Source organism: Lonchura striata, chromosome 36 (genome assembly GCF_050655825.1).
Source record: "Lonchura striata isolate lonStrDom1 chromosome 36, ASM5065582v1, whole genome shotgun sequence".
In the NCBI taxonomy this organism is placed as follows: domain Eukaryota; kingdom Metazoa; phylum Chordata; class Aves; order Passeriformes; family Estrildidae; genus Lonchura; species Lonchura striata.
In genome coordinates, this window is record NC_140738.1 from 4903685 (window position 1) to 4917827 (window position 14143).

At 50.3% G+C, this 14143-nt stretch overlaps 1 protein-coding gene across 1 annotated transcript in view; it reads right to left on the minus strand.

Moving 5' to 3' along the window:
* Positions 1-14143, minus strand: part of LOC144248803 (uncharacterized) — a 1234558-nt gene that overhangs the window by 588961 nt on the left and 631454 nt on the right. The window contains 2 exon segments of the mRNA XM_085565667.1: positions 6365-6499; positions 6584-7047. Of these exon segments, the coding sequence (XP_085421793.1) occupies positions 6365-6499; positions 6584-7047 (599 nt within the window).

Sequence of the window (14143 nt, forward strand, 5' to 3'; positions counted from 1 at the left end):
CTCCAAGGAGGCCAAGAGGAGCCTGTGTTAAGGATGTACTTCATGGAGGCCCATTAATTCTTTGAGACACTTTTGGGTTTTCTTCTGATTTTGACACTTGGATAGGTTTGTGCAATCTTCTCTCAGGCCCTGAGGTTCCAGGTCTCAGCTCCAAATGCACCACGGGGCTCATTAGGATCAAGCAAGTCCTGACAAACCATGGCTCTGCCTTGATTTCCCTCTTGTCTGGGGCAGTTCATCAGGAAGTTTCTGTAGTGGTTTTGCTTTGCCAATTTGAGATTTCTTGGCCAATTCATCAATTAGTATGGTGGGTTTAGTGTTGGCTAATTACCAGTGCATACACTAGAATATACTTACTCATTTCCTGCTGTGAGGTAGGATTAGGAGAAAGGCAAAGTGGGCTCAAAATTTTAAAAGTGTATAAAGAAAAGTTTATTAACAGCAACTAAAAGAGTGAGTGATGAGGATCAGAACAAAACTTTCAGAACACTTCCCCTCTCTATAAAACTTGACAATGTAAAGCGACAAAACCTAAAATTTTCTGTCACTTTACCACCTCTACAATAGTCTGTCTTCAGTTCAGTTAGGGAGAGAAACTCCTCTTGTTAATGTTATGGAGGCTTATCCACAAGAAAACAGTTATCTCATGGCTTTTCATTTCCAGAAATAGCAGCTGCCTGGAATAATCTGCAATTGTGAAGTCCCTCCAATTTTTTCACAGCCGTTCCCAGAGCTGTGTTCATGAGCCTTGCCAGCTTATGGGGTATTGGTTTAAAGATGAGCTGTTTAAGAGCAAAGGTTCTCTTCATCTCTTTCTGAAATCATCTTCATTTCTGGGAACAGAGGTCTTCTTCTCTCCCTGAGGACACAGGGTCTCATCACTGTGCTCTCTTTCTCTGTTCAAACTTCTCATGGGATCACAGCTACTACAACATTTGCTTACTTTAGCATGGAGGCCTTTGCTGAAACAAGTCATCTCCCCATACTTTTCAATGTGTTATGGGGAAAAAGAGAGTTTGAGGTATCAACGACATCCTTCTCCATAGCTTTAGCAGAGGATTTCTGCCCCAAGATCAAGGCATCTCCTCATCCCTCCCATACGGGACTCAACTTCCTCTTCCCTGCCCTCGGTGTGTCCATGCTGCTCCTCTGTGTGCCTGCCCTGTGTCCTTTTCTCTCACTGGAGGGAGGATGGCAGCACTGGCAGAGTCAATATCTGCCCGAGGCTGAAGATGGTTCCGTGAGCCCGGCCGGGCTCAGTAGCCAACTTTAATTTTGGCCATGGTTCCTGGACATGAAGGCCAGTTCTTTTCCATAGGAATGAAGGGACAGATCCCCACTGTTTTAGGGGCAGATGAGAGGTGACCACAAGAGGAAAAGGCCAGCCTGAGATGGCAGGTTTTTGTCTGGGAGATACTCTTGCATATAGGGAACATTTTTGGGAGAGTACCGATTTTGGCAATGTGCATCTGAAAAGACAGATGGTTCTTTTCCATAGGAAGGAAAGCACGGAGCCGCAGTGCTCCAGGAGCTGATGAGAAGCAGCCCTTGACATCCTAATACCACCCTGACCTGTCAGGTGGCTCCTGGCAGGCCAAGCCAGCCAGACCTGGTCCATGTTTCCTTGCTTCCATGGGGCCCCACAGTGTCCCAATGGTCCCTTGCTTCCAGGAGGCCCTGAGGTGTCACAATGCCCCCTTGGTGACACCAGGCCCTGAAGGGTCGGAATGGTCTCCATGGATCCATCAGGCCCCACAGAGTCATAATGGTCTCTGGGTCCATGGAGCCCCACGGTGTCACCATGGCCCCTTGGTTCCATGGGCTCCAGTGGTGCCACAATGATCCCCTTGGTTCCATGTGGTGCCCACAGTGTCACAGTGACCTCCATGGGAAGGAAAGAACCGAGCCCCAGTGTGGCAGGGGCAGCCACATTAGACCAAGGCCAGCCAGACTTGATGGTACTGGCAGATTTTGTCTGGGAACAACCCTTGGATATAGGGAATTTTAGAGGTGGAATCCCAATTTCAGACATGGACACCCAAAGTAGAAGGATGGTTCTTTTCCACAGGAAGAAAAGCACGGAACACCAGTGTTTCAGGGACAGATGAAAGGCTTCCACCAGAGGCCTAAGGCAGCCAGACTTCTCTGTCCTGGTAGCTTTTGTCTGAAAGCAACCCTTGGATATAGGGAATTTGGGAAGTGGAACCCCAGTTTCAGCCATTTCTGCATAGATAATAAGGATGGTTCTTTTCCATAGGAAGGAAAGAACAGAGCCCCAGTGTTTCAAAGGCAGAAATGAAGAGAGGTGGCTCTTGAGAGGCCAAGCCAGCCAGACCTGTTTGTTCTGGCAGCTTTTGTCATGGAGAGATCCTTGGATATATGGAATTTGGGAGAAGGTATCTCAATTTTGACCATGAACACCTTGAGAAGAAGAACAGGTCTTTTTCATTGGAAGGAAAGCACTGACCCCAGTGTTTTGAAAGCAGGTGAGAGGCATCCCCAAGAGGCCAAGGGCAGCCAGATCTGTCTGTCCTGGCAGATTTCACTGGGAGCAATCATTGGATGTACAGAGTTTTGGAGGTGGAATTCCAGTTCTGGCCATGGACGCCTGCTCAGGATGGATGTTTTTTTCCTATAGGAAAGAAAAGCACAAAATCCAAGTGTTCTAGAAGAAGATGAGATGTGGCCAGCCTTAGGCCAAGCCAGCCAGACCTCTCTCTCCTGACAACTTTCATCTAGGGGCTATCCTTGGACATAGAGCATTTTGGAGGTGGAATCTCAGTTCTGGCCGTGGACACCTAGACAGGAAGAAGAGTTATTTTCATTAGGAATGAAAGCACAGAGTCCCAGTGTTTCAGAGGCACATGAGTGCGAGCCCTCAGGAAGCCAAGGCCAGCCAGATTTGTGATTCCTGGCATCATTTTTCTGGGAGCTATCATTGGATATAGGGAATTCTGTAGGCAGATGCCCAATTTTGGCCATGGGTACCTGGTTGAAATGGATGTTTTCTTCCCATAATAAAGAAAAGCACATGGTCCCAGTGTTTGAAAGGCAGATGAGAGGTGGCCCCCGGGTGGCCAAGGCAGCCAGACTTGTTTCTCCTGGCAGATTTCATCTGGGAACAATCTTTGCAATATAAGCAAATTTGCAGAAGGAATCCAAATTTTGGCCCTGGGTCCCTGGAGGAGAAGGACAGTTCTCTCTCATAGGAAGTGAAGCCCAGAGACCCAGTGCTTCAGAGGAGACGAGAAGCAGCCCTAATCATGCCAAGGTGTTCAGGTGGACCCCAGGAGGCCCAGCCAGCCAGACCTGTTCCATGTTCCCGTGGTTCTGTGGGACCACACAAAGTCACAATGGTCTCCTTGGCTCCATCAGGCCCTGGAGTGTCACAATGTTCCCCTTGCTTCTGCAGTGTCACAATGGCCCCATGCTTCCATGAGGCCTTGGAGTGTCACATTGGCTTTGTGGTTCCACAAAGCCCTGATGTGTCACAATGGCCCCTCAGCTCTGTGTGCCCTCGCTGTGTCACAACGGCTCCTCTGTGACACTGCAGATGCACAAGGTCACCATGGACCCTTAGTTCCTTGTGATCACTGAATTCCACGGTGGTTTCCTTGATTCCATGAGTCCCCACAGTGCCACAATGATCCCCTTGGTTCCAAAACTTCCCACAGTGTCACAATGGCCCCTTGGTTCCATGAGGATCTGCAGGGTCACACAGGTTTGTGACATTTGTCCTTGCTGCCCCTCACATCCCCCTGCCCCACAAACAGCCCCGAGCCACCCGTGAGGGACAGGCCCTGCTGTGCCAGGCTGGGCTCAGGGCTTGGCCTTTCTGCTTCCCCCAGCCAGCCCAGGCCTTGCTCAGCACTGCAGTTCCCTGCTCTGAGCCTTGGGCTCCCTGCAATCCTGGTCTCAAGGATCTGCTCTCACCAGTCCCTGGTAGCCTTTGGCAGTCCCTGTCCTCAGTGGGACCCAGTGATGCTCCAAGGGACTTGGAGTTTTGCTTCTGACTCCTTGAGCAGCTTCTTCAGCCTTCTCTCAGTGCCTCATGATCCTGGACAGGGGCTCGAATCCACCGTGGGGATCATCAAAACAAAGAAAACCCTCAGGGACGCTTTGTCTTCCTTCAATCGTCTTCAGGTCTCCAGGGCTTGTGCGGCTGATTGAAGCCAGTTTGGAGTTCTGTTAAGGAGGAAGATTTCCAAGTTCACCTCATGACTTCTTTTCTTTTATCAATGTAATATTTTTTTATTTCCCAATTCAGAGAAGAGCTGTTAGAAGTATTCCCCAGGTGATCTTGACACTAAAGTTCCCCTTAGGAGGTCTGGGCATGTAGAAGAATGAGCCCCGTGAGGGCTGACCCTGTTTGGACAAGCTGCTCCTCACCCCCAGCCTCACCATATCTGACATTTCCCACCTGGCACTGACATCCCTGTGCCCTGCAGCAGAACCTTGTCCCTGAGCTCTGCAGCTCCATGTCCCAGCCCATTGCACCGCGTCCCACCTGCTCTCCTCAGGGCTCTGCCTGCACACAGACCCAAGAGAAGTTTTCCTGTTGGGAAGGAAAGAATGGAAAAGCATGATCAGGTTTCCTGAACAACAAACCCCACTCAGGAACCACCTGCTCAGTACAGGCTGCCTGGAATGGTGTCACCTTTCTACAAAGGACAGTGTGACCAGAAATGATCTCTGGAAGCAGAATTCTCTGAGTCTCTCAGCTGAATTCTCTGTCCCTGTCCTTTTCCTGGATCTCTGTTGCAGATGGAAGCTGCTGGTGCCATCCTCACTTTTAACCTCTTTTTAGAATGCAGGCAGATATTCCCAGCTGTGTTGAGCAGGATTTCCTCAATGTTTCTATAAATCTTTTTTGTTCCCCATGGAACGAAGGGGCCATTTTGGCACTTAAGGGGTGATGTGGAAGCAAGGAGTCAATTGTGACCCTGGGGTCCCATGGAACCAAGGAGTCCATGGTGACCCAGCAGGGCTGCATGGAGCCAATGGCCCATGGTGACACTGCCCATCCAAGGAGGCCATTTAGACACTATGGAAGCTCATGGAGTGAGGTGGCCATTGTGACACCGAAGAACTTCATGACACCAAATATCCATGGGGACACAGCAGGGCATCATGGAACCCAGGAATCGCTTTTGGCAGTGTGGAAACTCCTGGAACCAGGGGCTGTTGTGGCACTGCAGAACCAACACAGCTGCTGCACCTTGTCCCCTGCCCTGCACAGCTCCTTGGGAGGCACGGCAGGAGCAGCACCCTGGGAGCCTCGGGAAGGCCCCTCTGGGATCCATGGCACACTTTCCCAGGGGCTGGAATTCCAGTTCCCAGCCAGGAAAAGATGTTCCTGCCCTTGAAGGCAAAGCTCTTATGGAAGAGCCAGAAGCTGAGTGGAGCAAGATCTTACAGTGACATTTCACTGCCAGCCTTCCTAACTTCACCCATGGTTGTTGTAGCTCATGGATTGGGAATGAAATCAGGGCGGGGTCTTTGGTGGGAGCTTCCCTGGGTCAAGGGAGGCCCTGAGAGAGAAACTGAATATGCAAAGAGAGGTGGGAGGGAAAGGAGGACACAAACACAATCAACTGAGAAGGTGGCACTCTGAAAAGCCAAACAAAACTGACTGAAAATTAATGGGACAGAAATCAATAATTCTGAAAGTTTTATTTACTATCAAAATATATCCCATACACCCAGCTGCACACAATCATGATCCCACACCATTTAAATTTGGATCCCACTTTTCCTAATTTCCCTCCTACCCCATCTCACCCTGGAGGCTGTGGAATTGGATATTTTGTCATGGGTTAGAATTTTTTGAGGTGGAAACAAGCCATTTTGAGGTGGGATTGTAACCTTTTGTGGTAAAATTTGGTTTTTTCAGTGAGACAGAGTCATTTTGAGGTGACAGATCAATCCATCTTGACTTCAGGAGTGCAAAGATATGGACAACACTGCCTGAAATCCCCCAGGAACCCAAAAATCCTCCAGAATATGTGCCCAAAGTATAAATTCCTTCTCAAATACCTGTTAAAGGGTTGGACTTTGGAAATCTCTGAATAATTACTTTCTTTTCAGTCCTATTTCAGGTGTTTTATTTGATAAGGAAAAATCAGAAGAACATTAGGGCCAAACCAAAAAGATAACCAGTCAGATGTCTTACCAACATGGATCACAGGGAATGTGGGTCAACAGGCCTGTGCCCAAAATGGGTCTTCCCATGGGGGTAAGGCTGGAGCAGTGTACAAAGCTCTTCATGCAGTTGGGGGACTCACAGGGCTTCCCTTACTAGTGCCTCCGTTGGTGTTTGGTCAAGTGAGAGCTCTGGCTGAAGCTCTTCCCACACAGGGGACACTCGTAGAGCCTCTCCCCGGTGTGGATGTGCCGGTGCTTGACAAGGGTGGAGTTGCACTTGAAGCTCTTCCCGCAGTCGGGGCAGCGGAAGGGCCTCTCCTCTGTGTGAATCCGCTGATGGCAGAGGAGATTAGAGCTGGTCTTAAACTTCTTCTGACACTCAGGACACTCATAGAGCCTCTCCCCAGGGTGGATCCTCTGGTGGATGTTCAGGTTGGACCTCTGGCTGAAGCCCTTCCCACATTGCTCACACTTGTATGGCCTTTCCCCAGTGTGGGTGATCTGGTGGCAGATCAAGTGGGATCCCATCCTGAAGCTCTTCCCACATTCCTCACACTTGTAGGGCCTCTCCCCAGTGTGGATGTGCCGGTGGGTGACGAGGGTGGAGTTGCGCTTGAAGCCCTTCCCACAGTCAGGGCAGTGGAAGGGCCTCTCATCCGTGTGAATCCACTGGTGCAGGAGGAGATCAGAGCTGGTGTGAAACCTCTTCTGACACTCGGGACACTTGTAGGGTCTCTCCCCAGTGTGGATGCGTTGGTGGGTGACAAGGGCAGAGCTGCAGCTGAATCCCTTCCCACACTCCCCACACTCGTAGGGCCATTCCCCGGTGTGGATCATCAGGTGTCGTTTCAGATTGTTGCTCTGCCTGAAGCTCTTCCCACACTCTGAGCACTTGTAGGGCTTCTCCCCATCAGGAAGCTTCTCAGGGACCACCAGCTCTGAGCTCTGGCTGAAGCTCTGCCCACCTTCCTGGCCCAGGGTGGGTCTTTGCTCCTCTGAACACCCTGGGCTGGGTTTGCAGCCCTTCCTCCTGTGGGATCTCTGGGGATTTTCCTCCCTGTTGGATTCCTGTGCCAAGGTGTGGAAAAATGACGGGAGACAAGTCCATTCTATAATGTCAACAAATCTCAGTTTATTCCAAGCACACATGTACAGTTATACCCATTATAATGAAGCTCATGCATATTGCAAAAATTAGGCTCATCATTGGTGTATTAAAAACAGGTCAACCCCGCCTTTGGAGCTTTCTGAGCTTGCTTTGTTTTCCCTTACATTTATCTTTTTGCTGACCATTCTACTGTTGTGAACCAGCTTACCCAAGGACATAAGATATTATTGCTACATCTGCTATTGCTGCACTATGCAATTTTCAGCTACTGCTTCACTAACTGCACGTAGTCATGTCCTTTCTCACGAAGCCATTCATACACAAAACTCTCCACATTTCTTATCATTCATGCTGTGACATTCAATAGCCCATTATCAGCAAATGTCTGTCCTGAGGGAGGATTGATTGTGGAAGAGATAAGGAAAAACTGCCCACTTAACACAGGACAACTGCCATACAGATGGCAAATAGAACACATCTTGCTTTTCAGTCTGGGACAGGAGGACACAAACAAAATCAGCTGAGAAGGCAGCACTCTGAAAAGCAAACCAGAACTGACAGAAACTGAATGGGACAGAAATCAATAATTCTGATAGTTTTACTTATTATCAAAATAAATCACACCCACCCAGCCCCACACAATCCTGAACCCACACCCTCAAATTTGGATCTCACTTCTCCCGATCACCTTCCAACCCCATCTCATCCTGGAGGCTGAGGAATTGAGCAATTTTAGCATGGGACTGAGGTGAGAACCAGCCATTTTGAGGTAGGATTGAGTCACTTTGAGGTGACAGACAAATCCACTTTGGGTTTTGGAGTGCAAAGATATGGAGAATACTACCAGATATCCCCCAAGAACCCACAAATACTCCAGAATATGTTCCCAAACGATAAAGTCCACCTCAAATACCTCTTAAATGGTGGGACTTCTGACATGTCTGGTCAATACTCTTTTTAGTAATTTTTCAGGTGTTTTTAAGTGATAAAGACAAATCAGAAGTAAATTAGGGCCAAACCAAAACCAGAGACCCCTTGAGCATCCCCTGGACACTGGACAAAACAAACTCAGCAGAAATCAAAGTTAACCCTACATAAAATGCCTTGAGGAAGATTTGCTCTTCCCACAAGTCATTTATGATGGAAACACAAATAAATCCCAAACATTAATAGACCAACAACAGAAGCAATTCTCTGGCAATTCCAAATTTCATGAGTTCCAGCACAGCTCCAGCTCAGATGCTGGCAGGTTCCAAAAAAAAAAAAAAAAAAAAAAAAACAAACCATGGAAATTTGTCCCAATACAGATTATTAAAAGGAAGAGAAAGGTCTGTGTAGCTATCACAAAGGTGACAGGGACCAAGAAAATAATGCTTCTCCCCCCAAAGCCCGTGAATTCAGGAGTTATTTGGGTATTTACCTACTTGAGCTGGGCTTCTTGTAGGATTTAAGTAGCCTTGTGTTCCTCACTTTGAGGTGAATGATCCTTGTCAGTCTTGCTGGTATCATTTGTTCCCTTTCCTCCAGTGATTTTAACAGAATTTTCAAAGAAGGAAAACAAAATATTTTCTTTACACTGGCCACCCACAAGAGCCATTTTCCTCGTAAGTTCTCCCAAAAGTCACTCAGAGGAAGCTGCATCCAAGTTTCCAAGAGTTCCTCCAGAAAGAGCCACAAACTCCTCAGAGGAGAGAACCCTGCTGTTGTCAAAGGCACCTGGGGTCAGACAACAGAGCCCTGAACTCACTGTGTAAAATAATGTTGCAATCTGGATAATAAAATTGTTAGAGAGATGTCTCTGCCCCAATTAAGGTGCTAACAAGACCAAATCCAAAGTGGATTTTATTGACCAGTAAATGTGAGGTAGAGAGAGAGATGGAAAGAAAAAGAGGAGAGAGCAAGGGAGTGACAGGGACAGAAATCTCCCCTGGAGCAGGGCAAGTGTGACATTGTCCACTGTGTGTGTGGCCTTCCCAGGGGGGGGGTTTACACCTGAGCCAGTTTGGGTAAGGGGGGTGGTGTTCACCCCCCACCCCGAGCAGGGATTGCCTCACTGTTTCAGGTTACAGTGTCAGATGTAACCAAAAGTGTTTTCAGTCCCCATCTCCATAAACTGTTATCAACAGGTGGGGCAGTGTTCTTTATCTCTTCCATGGCTCAGCCCTGATAACGCGCTCCAGGGCCATCTTCTGTTAATGGGCCATTGAGTGTCACTGCAGCACTGATAAAATTACAACATCCCATTGTGGGATGCTCCGCCCAGGGGGAGGAACCAAGCATTCCTACCTGGATATAATCTCACCATTTGCAACACCACAACCACCTTGCCTACTGGATTCCCAGAGGACAAGAGCTCCATAAGCACCACTGGATCTTCAGAGGAAGACCAGACCCTTCTACAGGATCACTGCTTTGACAGAATCACGTTTATCACTCAAGCCGGGCTGCAGCCACCATTTCATCAGACTGCTACCACCACCCTGACCAGCGGGGTGTCAGGTTATATCCTGACTTTGTCAGGTTAAGGCAGTGTTTATCATTGCCTTGATCTTAATTTTCTTATTCAATTGTCATTCTGGCTTAGACTCTCCCCCTGGTTTGCTTTGAAGCCAGTACAAAACTCACTGTGCTCATCACTTGTTTTCCTCCCAAAACAGGATTTCCCGTACCCAAACATTCGCCAGATGGAGAAGAAGGTTGCGAGGAAGAGGAAGATGCCTCAGGACTCCCAAGCAGGTGAGGAGGAAGTCAGTGCCCCTTTCTCCCTCTCTCCTGCTCCATCTCCCAGCCCAGCCTGGGCCCCACCTGCAGGACAGCCCCGCTGCCGGTGCCCTCCTGCTGGGGATACATTTGGGGGATCTCCTTGCCCTTCCCTCTGGCACGGAGGCAAATCCCATCTACTCCTTGTCCTTCCTCCCCCAGAGCAAGAGCTGATCGTGGAGACCAGGAAGGACAAATACCTGCAGCAGAACCTCATGGAAGAATCTGTTTTGAGCAACTCCACATCGCAGGAATCCAACGGGGAGGGAAAGCCCTGGAGATCCCAGAGGAGGAAGGGCTGCAAGGCCAGTCCAGGATGCTCTGAGGAGGAAAGACCCACCCTGGGCCAGGAAGGTGGGCAGAGCTTCAGCCAGAGCTCAGAGCTGGTGGTCCCTGAGAAGCTTCCTGATGGGGAGAAGCCCTACAAGTGCTCAGAGTGTGGGAAGAGCTTCAGGCAGAGCAACAATCTGAAACGACACCTGATGATCCACACCGGGGATTGGGCCTACGAGTGTGGGGAGTGTGGGAAGGGATTCAGCTGCAACTCCCACCTTGTCAGCCACTTACACATCCACACTGGGGAGAGGCCCTACAAGTGTGGGGAGTGTGGGAAGGGCTTCAGACAGAGCTCCGACCTCATCATCCACCAACGCATCCACACTGGGGAGAGTCCCCACGAGTGTACCGAGTGTCAGAAGAGGTTTCACAATAGCTGCAATCTCCTTGTACATCAGTGGATTCACAAGGATGAGAGGCCCTACCGCTGCCCTGAGTGCAGGAAGGGCTTCAAACACAACTCCACCCTCGTCACACACCAGCGCATCCACACTGGGGAGAGGCCCTACATGTGCCCCACTTGTGGGAAGAGGTTTCAGACCAGCTCCCATCTCCTCCGGCATGAGCGGATTCACACCGAGGAGAGGCGCTTCCTCTGCCCCGACTGTGGCAAGGGCTTCAAGCACAACTGCCACCTTGTCAGGCACTGGCGCATCCACACCAGGGAGAGGTCCTACATGTGTCCCCAGTGTGGGAAGAGCTTCACCCAGAGCTCTCACTTTACCAAACACCAACGGAGCCAACGGTAAGGGAAGGCCTGAAAATTCCCCAGCTGCAGGAAGAGCTTTGTGCACTGATCCAGTTTCATCCACCATTGAAGGACCCTGTTGGGAAGAGCCCTGGTGATCCATGTTCCCTGTGATCCATGCTGGGAAGACACCTGTACCTTCTCCTGCCCCTGCCAATGACCTTACATGGGATTGAAGAAAATGAGGGTCTAGCCATGGCCCTGTCACTACATTCACTCCCACCTCAGGTCATTACCAGGGCAGGAAAGGGACTCTCTCTCTTTGTCTTTACCTGAGGAGAAGGGTGTCCTTTCCATGCAGGAGGAAACATGTGGCCAGGAAGATACAATTGATGGTGATGTAGTTTTCCCTGTAACTAGTTTTTCTTATCCCTTCTGTTAATATTTTTTCTGTTTCTGTTTGTTCCTTATCTTGTTGTTGTTCCCAGTAAATTGTTCTTATCCCAGCCTGAGATCTTTCCCTTTTTTCCTTCAATGGAAGGTGGGAGGGCAATGAGTGCCTGCAGGGTTTGAGCGGGACCAGGAAATTGAGAAATGCCATTCCTGAACCCCGGCCTGTGGAAACCGAGCATCCCAGCTGGTCCCAGCCCTGGTGGCCATGGCAGCAGCCTTGGGAGCGGGTCCCTGGCTGGGGCTGAGGGAACCTCTTCACTCTGGTGCCCAGGGACAGGAGTGGAGGGAGCAGCTGCAGCTGAGTTGGGGCAGGCTTAGGTTGGATCTCAGGAAAGGGTTTTTGCCCAGAGGCTGCTGGGGCACTGCCCAGGCTCCCCAGGGAAGGGTCACAGCTCCAGGGCTCTCTGAGCTCCAGCAGAGTTTGGGCAGCGCTGCCAGGCCCAGGCTGGCAGTGTTGGGGTGTCCTGTGCAGGGCCAGCAGTTGGACTCGAGGATCCTGATGGGTCCCTCCCAGCTCAGCCAATTCTGTGGTTCTGGATCCATGACCCTGGGGATGGGAGTGCCAATGGTTGCCATGGCAATGGGCTCCAGGCCTGAGCTGGTGTCCATGGCAACCACCCCTGGCATGGGGTCTCCATGGAGCTGCCCAGGGACTGACCATAGCAACAGGGGCTGGGGATGGTTGCCATGGAAACTGACCATAGCAACAGGGGCTGGGGATGGTTGCCATGGAAACTGACCATAGCAACAGGGTTTCCTGGTGATTGTTGCCTCCTTAGGATGAGATTTGTCACAGGCCCTCAGAGGGGTTCCATGGGGACTTTCCAAGAGTCTCCAGTCTGTTCAAGAGCTGGAATGTCGCACACAGAGACAGGGGCTCCATGGAGCCCTCCCAAGGTTTTCTGGGGATGGCAAAGAGCCGTGTGGTCAGAGGCAGTCACAGCCATTCCATGGTGATATCCCAGGGCACCTTGGGCTGCAAAGGCACCGATCTGTCACAGGCACTCACGGGGGCTCCACGGTGACATCCCAGGCATCCTCAGGCTGCCAAAGAGCTGGGATGTCACACACACTTCTGCCATGGGCAGAATGGGAGCTTCAGGCAAAAGCTTTATTTCTTTATTGGAGAAACTCCTGCTGAGCCATGAGATGGAGACACCCAGCAGCCACCATGGGTTCTAAAACCCCTGCAGGGCCCCCAGACTTCAAAAATTCCTTTCAAGAGAGAAGATTGGGAGTGACTGGATCCAATCCTGGCCCTAGAATTTGTCAAAGGTTTATGTATAAACGATTGGACAGGTAGAATTGAACAATCTGTCAATGCAATTTGTCCCACAGGATTAATGATGGAATACCAGATATATTTATATAAATACAATCTGATAATGACTAGACAGTAAGCTCTTAACCAGAGTTATTTACTCCACAGTCCAGAATCTATAACACCTATAGGATATTCTGCTCTAGGAAGCAATTTTGAAGTCAGCAGGGCCTTGCTGGAGTGGTTTGAGCCCATTGCAGGCAGAGCCTCCTGCTCCAGCAGGAACTGCCTTTCCTGTGCCAGGAGCAGGGCAGGTCCCGCTGCAGGAACAGCCCCAGGCCAGCCCCAGCACAGGGAAGGCCTCGGGCACAAGGGCAGAGTGCCGTGCTGGGAGCTGTGCCAGGGACAGCCCGAGGCACCAAAGGCACCTTGGCAGCAGCAGCTGCTTGCAGGGCATGGCCAGAAGCCTCCCTTGCAATCCGGCCTGGTGGCCAGCGCTGCAGAGCTGCTGCCTCAGGGCTCATTTCTGGCTGGGCTCTGAAAAGCCACTTCTGCTCCAGGAGCCTGACTGGGAAGCCATTGGCCCAGCACCTTGGGGACAAGATATTATCAACAAAACTCTTCATGCCAGCAGAGACAAGGCAGAGGCAGAGGAAAGGGGAGAGCCAGGCCCAGGGGACAGGGCTGCCATGGCGATGGCTGTGAGGTCACTGCCCTGCAGCAGCCTGGCTGCCCTCAGCAGACATTCTGGCCAGAAGTGTTGTGAGGGCACCCAGCACATCCGAGAACCCACACAACAGGAATTCCATCCTTGGGGAGGGGAGGGGATTTCACTGGGTCAGGTTGCACACACTCCCTGATTTTGGAGCATTCCTGGGATGGGGAATACATCTCTCTGGAAAAACAGTGGCCATTTTGTGTCACTCTCATAATTATAATATATTTTGTCCTTCTAACAAATGTAAATCCACCCTCATTCAGTTTAAAGATACTGATCCTTGTTCTGTCAATGCAAGATTTTGGAAAAAATAACTTTGACTGTTTTTCCATTTTCACAGACTTCGTAGAGGACCCAAAAAACTCCCAAGATGGGTTTTGGAGGCCTCATCACACAACCAGCAGGTAGAGGCTGCAGGCTCTGGTCTCAGTGATATGGTGATTGAGGACAGAACAGGAGTAGCCTGGGAGGGATTGAAGGGTGTTTTCAGAGAGGATGTAGATTTTCTTCCTTGTATAAAACAGTGAGAGAAAGAAATAATGGCACCAAGGACAGCTGGGGAGGACCAGACTGGACACTAGGAGAAAGGAATTTCCCTCCCAGGGCAGGGCTGTGGTGCAACACGTCCCCAGCAGGAGCCTGGAGCAGCCCAAGGCTTTGTGTGGCCAGGCAGGG